General features: G+C 30.1%; 1 protein-coding gene across 1 annotated transcript; it reads left to right on the top strand.

The window, feature by feature from the left end:
- The first annotated feature begins 7,166 nt into the window (after positions 1-7,166).
- Positions 7,167-9,247, top strand: LOC149532153 (purple acid phosphatase 22-like). Its single transcript, XM_089808440.1, is given in 6 exon segments — positions 7,167-7,286; positions 7,370-7,661; positions 7,879-8,261; positions 8,445-8,633; positions 8,790-8,878; positions 8,992-9,247. Coding segments are annotated over 6 exon segments (1,329 nt in total).
- Positions 9,248-14,617: the final 5,370 nt, after the last annotated feature.

Below are 14,617 nucleotides of genomic sequence, written 5' to 3' on the forward strand. Positions count from 1 at the left end.
TCAATGCTGGTGTATCCTAGTCCTGAAGTGTCATTACTAGATCTTGGTGATTTCAGTAGCTATTCAAAATACTTGATAGCCTTATTAGGTTTTTTGAAGCTCTCTCCAATCTCCTTTTCTCTTTTCAAGTCATTTTTCAATTGTTCATTTTGCATCTTCAATGTGGAGATCTCAATGTCCTTAACATTCAGCTCATGATGTGCATTCATCATCTAGCTTACGGTGTCTAGTTTCATGTTGGAAATTCTTGCAAGCTCAATTGATTTTTCTTCCAATCTATTAGCAAGGTTTCTCTTGTCTTCTTCTATCATAGCCTTATCTTCAATGGCTCTTTTCTTCTGTTTAGTCACTTCACAAAGCATCATGGCTTGTGATTCTTGTTCAATCTTGAGAGTTCTGATCTCTTTTTCTTGAACTCTATTCTTCTCCATTAGGCATGCTATTGCTGTATTGAATTCCTTGGAATCTCCATTTGCAAACACTTTTGAGGTGTCAATCTCCTTTTACTGTGTATAATTCTCAGCTATGGCAATCTCTCTTCTTCTCTTTAAGGATTTCCTCAATTCTTCCCTAGCTTCTTCCAGAGAATGTAGAATGAGTTGTATCTCAATCTCCTGGTTTTCTATGATCTTCCCAAGTTTGTAGACTTCCATTTCTAGATCTTTTCTCCAAGCTGTAAGGCTTCTCCTTGTGAGAACCAATCTCTGATACCAATAGTTGAAATTTGCAAGTGGGAAGATTTACTTTTGAGAGGGGGGGGTGGGGGTGAATCAAAAGTAATAAACTTTAACCTCTCAAACTTTTAACTGATATTATTCACATGCATCTAACGCATCTAATAAACATGAAAGTAAAGACATTCATGAAAATAGATAACACAAGATTTTGGTCACCCAAAAACCCTCCAAAATGAGTAGGTAAAACTAGGGTGGGGATGACACCCACAACTTATCACTGCAGCAATATGTAATTGGTTAAGGTTACAAAGTTTGACCATAAACAATGGTCTTCCCTGTGAAAGGCTTGCCTTGTTAAAGGCTTTACACCCTATTAAAAGTGACCTGTCTAAAGGATTTACAAACATTCACTTGGAATGTCACCCTATTAAAAGTGACCTATCTAAAGGATTTACAAACATTCACTTGGAATGTCACCTGGTTAAAGGACTTATCACCTTGTTAAAGGTTCTATGAAATAGCTATTAAGCTAACCTATCTTCATAGGGTTTTCATTCTCCTAAGTCAATGGTTAGAAAGTATAGTAAAATGTGTTGATCTGATAACTTACAATCTTCAATTACTGATTCCAAATCCTTGTTCTGCTCAATTTGTTCTAATTCTTTTTGATCTGATATGTCTCTATTTGAAGTGTTGATGCTCTATTCTAACTAACTTGATTCTACAATGTTGCTCTTCCTCTAAGTCTTTACACCCCTTTTGTTTCCTTCAAAACTTCACTACCATTTTCTCATGCATTCCATACAATCCACATGACTCTCTCACTTACTCACACACTAAATTATGGGGTTTCAACCTCCTTATAAAGGCTTTGAGACTTAGGGTTAGGTATGAATCTATGATCAAGATTCATCCATCTTTTCCTGCTCAATTCTTTACACTTTTCTTATTGGTTGCATGCTTTCTCCATTTTTATGATTGGCTACATGTTGATTACATAGGGAATGTAATAGATTTGATCTTATCTTTTAGATCCTTCGAGATTCATCTTGAGTCGGCTAAAAAATGGTTTACATGTGAGTTTGTGAAGGCACAAACTCATGTGTTGATTTTGTGTTGCTTGGAACTTATTGATTGCTGATGCTTGACACATATGGGATTTCTTTCTTGCTCAGCTCCTATAGTAACTCTGTCTTACTCAGCTCCTATAGTAACTCTATCTTGCTCAGCACCTATAGTAACTCTGTCTTGCTCGACTCCTATAATAACTCTATCTTGCTTAGCACCTATACCTTGCTCGGCATCAATTATCACTCGGCACTTGAAACTTGCTTAGCTCCTATTGAATTTTTGGCTTGGCACATACTATAGCTTGGCATCTATATTATACTCGGCATCAACCTTAGAATTTTCTTAAGCGTGTTGACACTTAATTGTTGAAACCAATATGAGACCAACATGTATTTGCGTCCAACCCATTTAATACACAAGTTTGATCTTTTAATAACCTTCAAGTTGAATTCAATATCATTGAAAGCAACCATGAAAAGGTAGATAAGCTAGATAAAAATCATAAAATAAACACTAAATTCACTTTAGATATAGCTTCAAAATCTTCTTTCAATAATGAGGTCTCAAATGAAGAAGATTTTTCTGAGGATTCTGATTCTAAAGATGAAAATAGTGAAGCCACAATATTGAAAAAGAGATGGCTACTAGAAACAATCTTGGAAATGGATGACTTAGAATTGGGAGATGACTAGTCTAATTCAAGAAGTATGCGAATTCAATTTTTAATAAAGATGATATCCAAACTAATATTAAATATTATTAATAAAACACTATTATATCTTAAGAATAAGATAAATTATTCTAAGATATATGTTATTTAAATAATTTTGAATGATATTTTTATCATGGAGCCAAATAATTAAACATCAATGGCTCAAATCTTGGCATTAAAAATATAAATTCATAAGGATAATAATTCTTCATACCTATTGAGTAACTGTATTCAACCAAAATAATAAATGTACCCTTAACACCTATAATCTCATTAATAATAAAAGGACTTCTAGAAAATTAATAACCCATTTAATATGACAACAATAATTAATTTAAAACATTTGAATAGAATTTATCTAACCTCCTATGTTAAATTTTTTTTAAATTATGATTTCTCTTTTATGAATATGATATTTATTTCATCTAACAATGATCTTGGTCAATATGTGTTAAGTTTTGTAGCTACAATCAAATAAGGCAAGGGATGGACTCTTAATCATAGTGTAGCAGTACATTTCTATCAAATGAATGGTCAGAGCACAAATGATCTCTAATAATATGTCTAAATTGAAATATTTAAAAATCTTTCTTAAATCAAGGGGATGCCCTAAGAAATTTTTGTAAAAGGAGGTATGCCTCCTTAAAGCCTTGTATATTCTATATTTTGGACTCTAGTTTCTAGACTATGTCCCAAGCGAGACTGGAGGTTTTCCTCTCCTTTCTTTTCTACCAATGCCTACACTAAACAAAGACTTTGTATAATATAATTTAATTAATAAAAATTATTTGGCTTCACCCTTTTACCAAACAAACAAAAAAACATATTTTGCTTGTCAATATTGCTTATAATATTATACTCATTTCAAAAATCTAATAACCATAATGGAATGATTGATTTATTGAATATTAATGATAGTTTATAACATTATAACATTAGGCCCATGAGGGTTCTGCTAGTGGTGTTTTTATGGACTCTAATTATTATGAAGTTTGTTTATAAATTAAGTTGTATATTATTTTTGGTTTGCTTCATCGTAACTTTGGGACATGTTAATATGGAGTTTTTTGAAATTGAAAGGGGGGGTTGGTTAATTATGGACTTGCCCATTAATTAGTTATTTTTCATCATCTTGCACTTCGAGTTAGCCCCCGTTTTGGCTACTTTCATTTTTCAAAAACATTATTACATTAATGATTTAATGATTTTGAGGACTAACTAAATGAAATTTTAAAGAAATTGTAGATCAAGTTCCATCCTTGATCATGAACCTAATCTAATAAAAAATAACATATTTATGTCTAATTAGGTTAAGAATCAAGCTAGTTATGAAGTTAGTAATCTAGTTAAATCCATTAACACATCTAGAAAACCCCCCAATAGTTCTAATACCAATAATGAGGAGGAAAATAATGTTAAAAATTTAATAGATCATAACATTAAAAAATCAATAGATCTATAATTAAATTCACTAGATCCTAAAGTGATTGACAATGTGTTTGTGTCCAACCTGTTTAATGCAAAAGTTTAATCCTCTCATAAACTTCAAGTTGAATTCAATGCCATTGAAAGAAACAATGAAAAGGTAGATAAGTTATCAAAAATTATAGAATAAATTCTGAATTCACCTTGGATCTAGCTTCAAAATCAACTTTTGATAATGAGATCTTAGATTAAGAAGTTTTTTCTGAGGATTTTGATTCTAAAGATGAAAATAGTAAAGCTGTAATATTGAAAACAAGATGGATAATAGAAAAAAATCTTGGAAATGGATGACTTGGAATCAAAAGATGACTAATCTAATTCAAGAAGTATGCAAGTTCAATTTTTAATAAAGATGTTATCCAAATTACTATTTAATATTAATATTAAAACACTATTAGCTCTTAAGAATAAGATAATTATTCTTGGATAGATGTTATTTAAATAATTTTTAATGATAGTTTATTATGGAGCCAAATAATTGAACATCAAAGGCTCAAATCTCGTTAAAAGTATAAATTCATAAGGATAATTAGTCTTTATACCCATTGAGTAACTTTATTCAACCAATCTAATAAATGTACCCTTAACACCTATAATCTCATTAATAATAAAAAGGACTTCAGAAAACTAATAATATATTTAATATGACAACAATCATTAATTTAAAACATCAAAACAATTTATCTAACCTCCTCTGTTAAATTTGTCTTAAGAAGTTATGATTTATCTTTTATGAATATGATATGTATTTCATCTAACAATAATCTTGGTTAATATGTGTTAAGTTTTGCAACTACAATCAAACAAGCCAAGGGAAGGACTCTTATTCAGTGTTGTAGTACATTTCTATCAAATGAATTATCTAAGCATAGATGATCTCTAATAATATGTCTAAATTGAAATATTTAGAAATCTTTTTTAAATCAAGGGTATTGCCTAAGAAATTTGTGTAAAAGTAGGTATGCCTCCTTAAAGCCTTGTATATTCTATATTCTAGACTTTGTTTTCTTGACTATGTCCTGGGTAACAATAGAGGGTTTATTCTCCTTTCTTTCCTACCAATTTCTGCACCGAATGAAGATTTTGTATAATAAAATTTAATTAATAAAAATTATTTGGCTTCATCCTTTTACCAAACAAAAAAAAATCATATTTTGCTTGTACATATTGGTTATAATATTATACTAATTTCAAAAATCTAATAAGAATAATGGAATGATTGATTTTTTGAATATTAATTATAGTTTATAACATTATAACATTATTCCATTAACGATTTAATGATTTTGAGGACTAACTAAATGATAAATGTATAATGTATCACTTTAAATATGTTGATATTACAAATACGTAATGGTATGGAAAACCATTTTCCAAACAACATATTACAAACATATGACACAATTGTTGTGTTTTCTTAGGCTTCCATAGAGTCTATAACTTTCCATTATAGGGGTACAACATTATGAATAGTAGAATTTCACTTTTAAAATTGATATCGATTGTTTTATTATTGACATCTATAATACTTAGGTAATTTGACAATCAATAATTGTAAAATATTTATATCCTTACATTTAAAAAGAATTAAATAATATCTTATATTTTAGAAGGGAATTATACTTTTGTCCAATCTAAATTCAATTTTATTTTCACATTTTAATGGATACACATATGACTTTACAATTTGATTACACAATACAACTTATAAAATGTCAAACTAATTTTGACAAAGAAATGACAACTTTAGAATTTCATATTTTATGACTCACAAAATGTAGATGCAATTTAAAACTCAGATGTCCTCTAATTAGTAATTAAGAATCTAATTTGCATATTATATATTGTTTTGAATGTTAATGTAATTACTTCAAACTCAATCAATCTAGTATGCAATAGTTGGCATAGTTCTCTTCTTATATAAAAATAACTAAGGATGAGAATTAGAATTAAATTTAATATTATAGATATTTTTATATAAATAATTAATTCAAGGGTTAATATTCTTTGCTTATATTTTTATCTTAAATTCTTAATCACATAGCATCCCCATACTCTATTATTCTCCTTTCCTCCTCCTATTATTGTATGTAATATACTATTAAATTCATTTTCTTTGAAAATTAAATTAGTTTCCACCAATCATAAATAATCATTTTTTTGTAATTGACATCTTTCTAAAATTCTTATATTTATTTATGCAATTTATATATTATAAAAGATATTTATATCAAATATGATTGGTTAAATTGGTTTGGTCTTATAGAACCCCCTTTGTGGAGGCTACTTCCATATTACATTTTTTTCGTTAAGATTTTTGGGATGTGCATTAGAAAACAAAATCTAAATGTATTGGCATAACATGATAATTAATTTTTCACTAGATTTAAACCTCTACCTAAAATTTGCAACTAATATGTTTGTTGTGAAATTAATATAACTTTGCAATTTAAGAAGAATATATTTTATTCAATTCATTAATTACTAATAACCATTGTGATATTATACAATTTAATTAACACCGTGGATCATATTTTAAATTAGTTTAAATGTATACTATATTTTTCACTTAGTAAAACTCAACCTAAGGTTCTATTGTCATGGGCTAATGAATAAATTTGGTTAATACATGAATATAAATCCTTATGATAAGCTTTCTAATTTGATTGAATCACACTATTATTATCAATTATATAAATCGATTTTTTTTAATGTAATTAGTGTAATATTTTTGTTGTTCGTTTAACAATACTTTAATCATTTCTAATTTCTCAACTTTGATTAGATAAAACAAAACTAAAATTATATTATGTAAATAATTTCTAAAATATAACATTGTATCTCTTATTTTAATTCCCATTAATTTAATGTTAAAAAATTAAGGGTAGTACGATGTCTATGCTTTCCAAAAAAAAATTGCTGTTGTTTAACAAGGCAAACGTAATTTACTATGCTTTCCAAGAATTTGCTCGTATTTAACAAGGCAATTAGATTTATTAGATTGGTTGACCTCTTTTTAAAGTGCCATCATAGAGAAACACGGACAATTGTATATTTTATTATAGAAAGGGCTCTGGCTTTACAAATCCGCTTTCACATTTGATGACTCCACAATATTCCATTTGTAATGTGGATAAATATCACTTTTAATTTCTCATTTGGATGAGCTGAAAACCTCCCCCTCCAAAAATAAACATTTGAGTTTAACAAAAGCAGAAAACATGGGACGATGGTGTCTGTGTAAACTGTTTTGTTTACTATTTATAATTGCGGCATATGCATCTCATGGGTCCTTCGGCTTCCGTTCTGTGAAAGCTGACACAGATCAAGATCCACATCAGGTACTCAATTTCATCAAATTTTCGTTTCTAGAGTTGAGAGCTTATCTTTGAAGCATTTTAATGGATTTGTATTGGGGAAACAGGTGCATATTTCTCTTGTAGAAAGTGATTATATGGGAGTCTCATGGATTACAAAGGCTTTTGATGTACCCTCTCTGGTGCAGTACGGAACATCCCCAGGAAAATACACTTCCTCTGCAACAGGAAATAACACTTCTTATTCCTATGTATTCTACCAATCCGGTAGTATTCACTATGTTGTGATTGGACCACTCCAAGCAAACACTGTTTATTATTACTGTTGTGGGGGAACAGGGGCTGAATTCAATTTCAAGGCTCCACCTTTGCAGTCCCCCATTACCTTTTCAATTGTGGGTACGTATTCCTCTTTATAATCAGCATCAGATTTCAAGTTTTAAACTATACCCACTAGTAACCTACTTGATAACCTACCCATCTAAAATCTATAATAAGACTGCTACTTTGAAATGGCAGACATGTAATTAATGTTTCCAAGAAGATCACAAAATGTTGTATACTGTGAACAAGATAACTTGAGAGAGAAAAAAATAGTTAATGGTTGAATTTGCAGGTGATCTGGGACAATCAAACTGGACAAAATCCACATTAGCCCAAATTCAAGAGATGGAGTATGATGTTTTCCTTCTCCCTGGAGACCTTTCGTATGCAGACACAGATCAGCCTCTGTGGGACTCTTTCGGTGAGGTGGTAGAGCCTCTTGCAAGCAGCAGGCCGTGGATGGTTACCCAAGGAAATCACGAGATTGAGAGTTATAATTCATTCATAATAAGAGATAAATTCAGAGCATACAATGCCAGATGGAGAATGGCATTCGAACAGAGCAACTCGAGCTCGAATCTCTTCTACTCATTTGAAGTTGCAGGAGTGCATGTCGTAATGCTCGGCTCCTATGCAGACTTCGACCCAGCTTCAGATCAATACAAATGGCTGCAGGTATGTAAACCCCTTCTCATTTTTTACTATATACTTATGACTATTTAACTCTTTTAGCTTAGAAATCAAATCTTAATATATAATATTTAAGCCGTCGACATACTTAGAAAGGGCTATCAAAATTAGATTACAATACAATCCATTGAATAACAACACTTATTATGGTGCCTACGATATAATTAGGCAGATCTCGGAAGGGTGGACAGAAAAAGAACACCGTGGCTGATAGCATTGTTGCATGCACCTTGGTACAACACCAACACTGCTCAGAAGGGAGATGGAGAAGAGATGAGGAAAGCCATGGAGGAGATGCTCTACTCTGCAAGAGTCGACATGGTGTTTGCAGGGCACGTTCATGCATACGAACGCTTTGTAAGCATTTCAATTGAAGCAAAAGAGAAATCTTAACTTTTATCGGACGGCTTAAACATAAATTTGATTCCTAGACTAAAAGTGTTAACATTTTGATGTATTATGAATTGTAGGTAGTCATGATGATGATCATATTCTTATATAATTTATTTGCAGAGTCGAGTGTATGACAACAAAGCCGATCCATGTGGAGCTGTTCACATTACAATTGGAGATGGGGGCAAACGCGAAGGGCCTGATTCAAAGTAGGTCCTCCTATATTCTAATCTAATCTATTAATGGGCTTCTGATCACTATAATTTACAAGTTTTATAATCATCACTATTAAAAGTGTTTTCTTTTCTTTTGGTTATCACAGGTTTGAGGAAGACCCGTCTGGGTTATCTGTGTTCAGGGAAATAGAATTTGGGTATGGTGAATTGGTGGTGATGAATGGAACACTTGCTTCTTGGACGTGGCACAGGAATAATGATACTGAATCAGTTGCAGCAGATCAGACATGGGTGCTGAGTTTGACCAATTCAGCAACATGTGAATGATAATCAGAAGATCTGATCAAGAAAAGAAAAACCATTAACTCTGGTTTTGTAAACAATGGCGCCACCATAACTTAAGTTTCTGATGCACATAGATAAACCTCTTAAATTTGTTTCAACGGTTAAAATATGTTAAACTTGATTTTGTAATATTTTAAGAGTTTCTCAGATTTTAAATAGATTTCTCTATCCTCTTGCATGGTCGTGATTATAACTATGTTTCGTCGCTAAACACGATCCAATTCTAGGAAATAGACATCTAAAACATAAATATGAGTTTTCTCAAAAACATGTTCTCCTTTCCACTAATTTTAGACTTCCCTTGTTGAGAATAAAAACAATGACATTAACTTGTGGGGAATATATATATAATTCTACTGCTAAATCAACGAACATCGATTTCCAACTTTACTGTTGAAGTTAGTTTTTCTATATTTGATATTTTTTAACATATTGTGAGTAACTTTGGTGAATAACTTTCTTGTCTTATTTAACAATAATAATAATAATCAGCTTAAGTGCCAAAGTTCTTGTTTTTTTGTTGTGGAGTTTGAAATGGAATGGTTGAAGCAATAACAAACTTTTAATTTATGAAGGCATATTGCATTAAATTTATTTACCAGCTTCAATATTTACTTAATGTCAGATGTGTAAATCTTTTAAGGTTAAGTATGGTGATTTATGAGTATGTGTTTAAGGTTGAGTGGACAAATTGTGTCGTAATAAACATTTACATAGTCACCCATTAGAATGATTGAAGGAAGATTTTCTAAGAGACTAGTCAAGTCTTACTATTTTCAATAGCTAGCAAAAAAATTTGTGTGAAATAATAATGTGACAATAGGCAATTGTAATTAAAGGAAACTATTAGTGGATCCAAAATGTGGAAAAATTCTATCCTATTTTGTTATGATCCTAGTGGGCGGCCTTCACTAGCACCTCAGGGTTTTGGTGCAATGCTTCGTACCATGTGGTATCAGAGCCTCTGCTGGCATTATAGTGTTCATCCGGGGCTCATACGGCCAAGGGAGGGTCCACCGTATGGGCGCGCATCCAGCCTAGAGTTTGGACTGTAGAGTGTGCAGGGATGTTATGATCTTGGTGGGCAGCCTTCACTAGCACCTTAGGGTTTTGGTGCAATGGTTTATACCATATTTAATGTGAATCAGATGTATGTGCATTTGATATAATTGAAAGAAAATCCTTAATACTCAAATGAATGTGAGAAAATTGTTTGATCTACTAGATGACATGATTCTGTACTAGAACTTTGAAATACAATGAAAAAATCAAAGACTATGGAAATGTTTAAATTAAATAATAGCTTGCAATATGCGACTTTCTAAAGTATATACATTAAGCTTATATTTTTTGTATACTATCTAGGCACATAATTTCTTTGACTTTAAGAGTATTCTTGTAAATCTTGATTGTGGGCACAAAATTTATGTTGTCCCACTCAATTAGCATTAGATATCTTCAATTTCCACCTTCAACAATTATACAAAAAAATATGTTAGAAAATGAAAAAAAAAAAAACTAATTTAACTTAACAAAAGTTGTGATGAATTTGTAGGGGAAATGGGAGAAGACATTATAGTTATCAGGCCCATATCACTTCCTGTTTTTGAGCAAGTAAAATTGGACACTAGTTTTCAATGTGGTTTACCTTTAGAAAGTTGACATATGGGTATGTTTCCTATTCATCTTCACCACTTGAAAAAACATGGTCACTTTAACATGCATCTATTACACAAATCTATATTAGAAAAATCAGATCCATTAATGATATCACCTCCTACATATGCTCTATACATTTTCAAATCAGTAAATAATGTTTAAGACTAATAAGCTTTAGTTAAGCATCGGAGAATTAAACATCACACACTAAGACTAGATTCCTAGGCTAAAAGTGTTAAATAGTCAAAAATAATCCTTAATTTGTGATGTTTAAAGATGGCCACCAAACACATAAGCAAATGAATAACATTGACCCAACAGACTAATGTCACATATATGACATACCTTTACCTTAAGAAAACATTGTTAATTTTACATAATGGTGTCAATATTATGGACTGCAAGTAGTTCACATTTTTACCTTGATAGAAAGTTAGCTCATTTAGTACAAGCTTCAACACACTTTTGGGTTATTCATGGGCAAAACCAGCCTTGGATACCTAGGCTTCATGCTAGAATATAGCTGGCACACTATTGGATTACCTTACACACCATCAACCTAGCTTTGTGATTTCACTCATAGAAGTGACAAAGAAAAACTAAATAGCTTTATTATGTAAATTTCATTGCTCAAAACACAAATAGAGGTGAAATTTGTCACAAAAAACTAAAGAGATATTCATATTTTCTTCAAATGGGATACAGTATTATGGAAAGTAGACTTGACTTGAGAAAACAAACTTAGGTCTATATACCAAGTCCATATCTTGGTTCTTGAAAAACTACATAAGGGAATCACTCAAGCAAAACCTTCTGCAGAACACTAGAGCTTCATATAAAAAAGGAAAGTGCCATAAAGAAGTTATCCCATTTGCAGCAAAACAATAGTTCTAACAATACTCTTATAGGTTAAGGGGGGAGATGTTATAATAATGCACATAACCCTATTAGTAGGATTATATTTTACATTTCTATTTATACTCAAAGTTAAAAAATTATCGAAAAGAAATATTGTTAACTATGTACATGAAATAAGCTTTCTTGAATATTTTTCCTTTTGTCCAAGTCTTGTAATTCTATTGACAAATTTTATAAGTTTTCTCCTCAATCCTACAAGAATTTTGAACCTTGAGAGATTCAATTGGAATGAAAGCAAGACTAAAGACACCTAGAATTTTAGCTAAGGACTTTTGTGAAGGCATGGGTACATTCTGACTCATCCCTAGAAATAGGACATATAGCTATTGACTAAATTTGAAAATTGACTCGGTTTCTCCATTGTTGTGAGTTAAAAGTATTCTAGATGTGAATCTATGATTTCCTCTTACACTAAGTGTATCAAGTTTTATTTTGATTAATAGAAAATATAATAGTATTACTAAATAATGTCTTCTTTAATCTCAAACTATTTGGTTGGGCTGTGAAGGTTATTTTTGTGTTATGGTATAAACTTTTTGACATTTTCCACTAAAAATAACACGATCCAACATTAATTTGGGCATTATAGAAAATTTAAGATGTCTTTAGAAAAGTTAATTCCAACTTATTTAGCAGTTCATAAGTTTTATTCTTTCCTACACCTTATTATAATGATTTGTGTTTGTATTATAAAGAATTTAAAAGATTATAAAAATTATTTTAAGTAAGAATATGATTCATTATATCAAATATAATATTTTTCTATTGAATTATTTTATCAAATATAAGAATCTAATATTTTATGTTTAACTATTGAATTATCTATGTTGGATATAAATATTAGAGATAGTGAGGCAAGAGTCCACAACTCAACGATAAATTTGTGAGTTTCTTATGTGAGAGGTCTTGATTCAAGTCTAGTCGAGCTTAATTAAGGTCGAGAGACATTCTTCAATGGCAAAAGGGGTGGAGTGGGATGGTGTGAGTATGTTAATGTTAACTTTTATCTTTTAAGATTAAATTTGACAACCATCTACACGTCAAAATTTTTAATTTTGTTATAAATAAAATATTTGTTAAAATTAGAATATTTGGAGGTATAAATCATCAAAAAAATTAGAAATTAAAATGAAAAGCTTAAGTTAGTGAAAAAAATAAATGGAGATAAAGGAACTATAAATAGTTTTTGGTGTAGTAAATTAAATTTTAATTGAATATCTATCGACATTTCTTTACATAGATTTATTTAAGATGTCTATTATAATAAATTATTATTATTATTATTAATTACAACACATGATGATGATGATGATCAATTGACAGGCTTTTAATGTGGGATTGCCCTTGTACTTTTTGAGTAGAAATTTTGTCTCACACTGTAAAACTTCTCTAAAGTCACAAAACAACCTTTAGAATATTGTAAAACTATTTTGCACCAGTCAAAAAATCTATAACATTAAGAAAATGATTTTCAACATTATATATTTCTAATTTTATTTGAAAAAACTCTTCTTTATCTATTTTTTATTCTATAAAACAATCATTAATAATTATCTTTTTTATTAATTAAAAATCAAAACAAAATTCCTTATGTGAAAAATATAAATTAATTATAATCAATAGAAATTATTTTTTTATTAAATAACAATTTGAAGCTTAAAATAAACAATAATATTGTATAAAATAATAGCAAAATTAATGAAATTAATTGTATAAAGAGATATGTAGTAATCTAAGAAAGTATTGAAAGTATAAGTAAATTTATAGTGTTAAAAAAAATTGTTTTATTGATACATAATAGTATAAAAAGATTTTTTCTTCTTTAATTTAATTTTTCTTTTAACAATAAAATCAAAATCTATTTTTGATCTATTCTTTATTAATTAAAATAATAATTACAAAATATTTATTTTATTAATTAAAGATAATAATATCCTTGAGTGAATAAAATAGAAAAAATATAAATGTACTAATAATAACTTCACATTAGAAATTAATTTACAATAATATCTTTGAAATTTTATATACTAAATTGTACATTACTTTTTATATTAAAAATCAATTAAATATTTTCTCGATATTTTTGCTTTTATTAAAAAATAAATATCATGTATTTAATAAATTAAAAAAGTCTATATAAAAGTTAACTAAAATAATATTTCTAAATTTCTATAATAATAAATAAAATAGATTTATATTAATTGAAAAAATATATAATTTAAATCTTTTATGATAATAAAATTCAAAATAGATTTGGGGATGACCCCGTAGTGTGACAAAAATGTCACGAGCCTTGGTAGTATGAGGTCTTGGTTTTGAATCCGACCAGTGGGCTCGTTTCTTACATTTTCAAGGGTGTTGATGCCCATATGCTTTACTCGTCCGCGTGCCTTGCTATGTGTTTCATGCCTTGTGAATAGGGAAAAGTTGACGTTGATATGTGGTGGACCCATTACCATCCTATCCACCCCTGGTGTCTTGTGGAGGTGGAGCCACCTAGTTCTCTAGTTCACAAATCCTACACACTACTCAAATTGCACTCTTAGTCATCAACGATGGGAGGTGAGGGAGATATAAGGAGTTTGGAGCGATAAGGAAGGTATCAGGAGATATAAGGAGATTGGAGTGACAAGGGAGTTGATGGGATATCTAAGGAGATCAGAGAGATATAAGGAGATATGTATGGCTTTGTTGTTGACGATCTAGGCTCAGGGTCTATATTGGTGTGAATTTAGAGTGAATTAGGCTTCTGTGTATTGTTTGCTTAATGGATATTGTAATGTTCTACCAAGGGAATGGGGTCCCCCAGATGTGACCCCAATGTTCCAATCAATAAATAATAATGCTACC

The sequence above is a fragment of the Cupressus sempervirens genome, chromosome 11 (genome assembly GCF_028749045.1).
Source record: "Cupressus sempervirens isolate cs-2001-9-10 chromosome 11, ASM2874904v1, whole genome shotgun sequence".
In the NCBI taxonomy this organism is placed as follows: domain Eukaryota; kingdom Viridiplantae; phylum Streptophyta; class Pinopsida; order Cupressales; family Cupressaceae; genus Cupressus; species Cupressus sempervirens.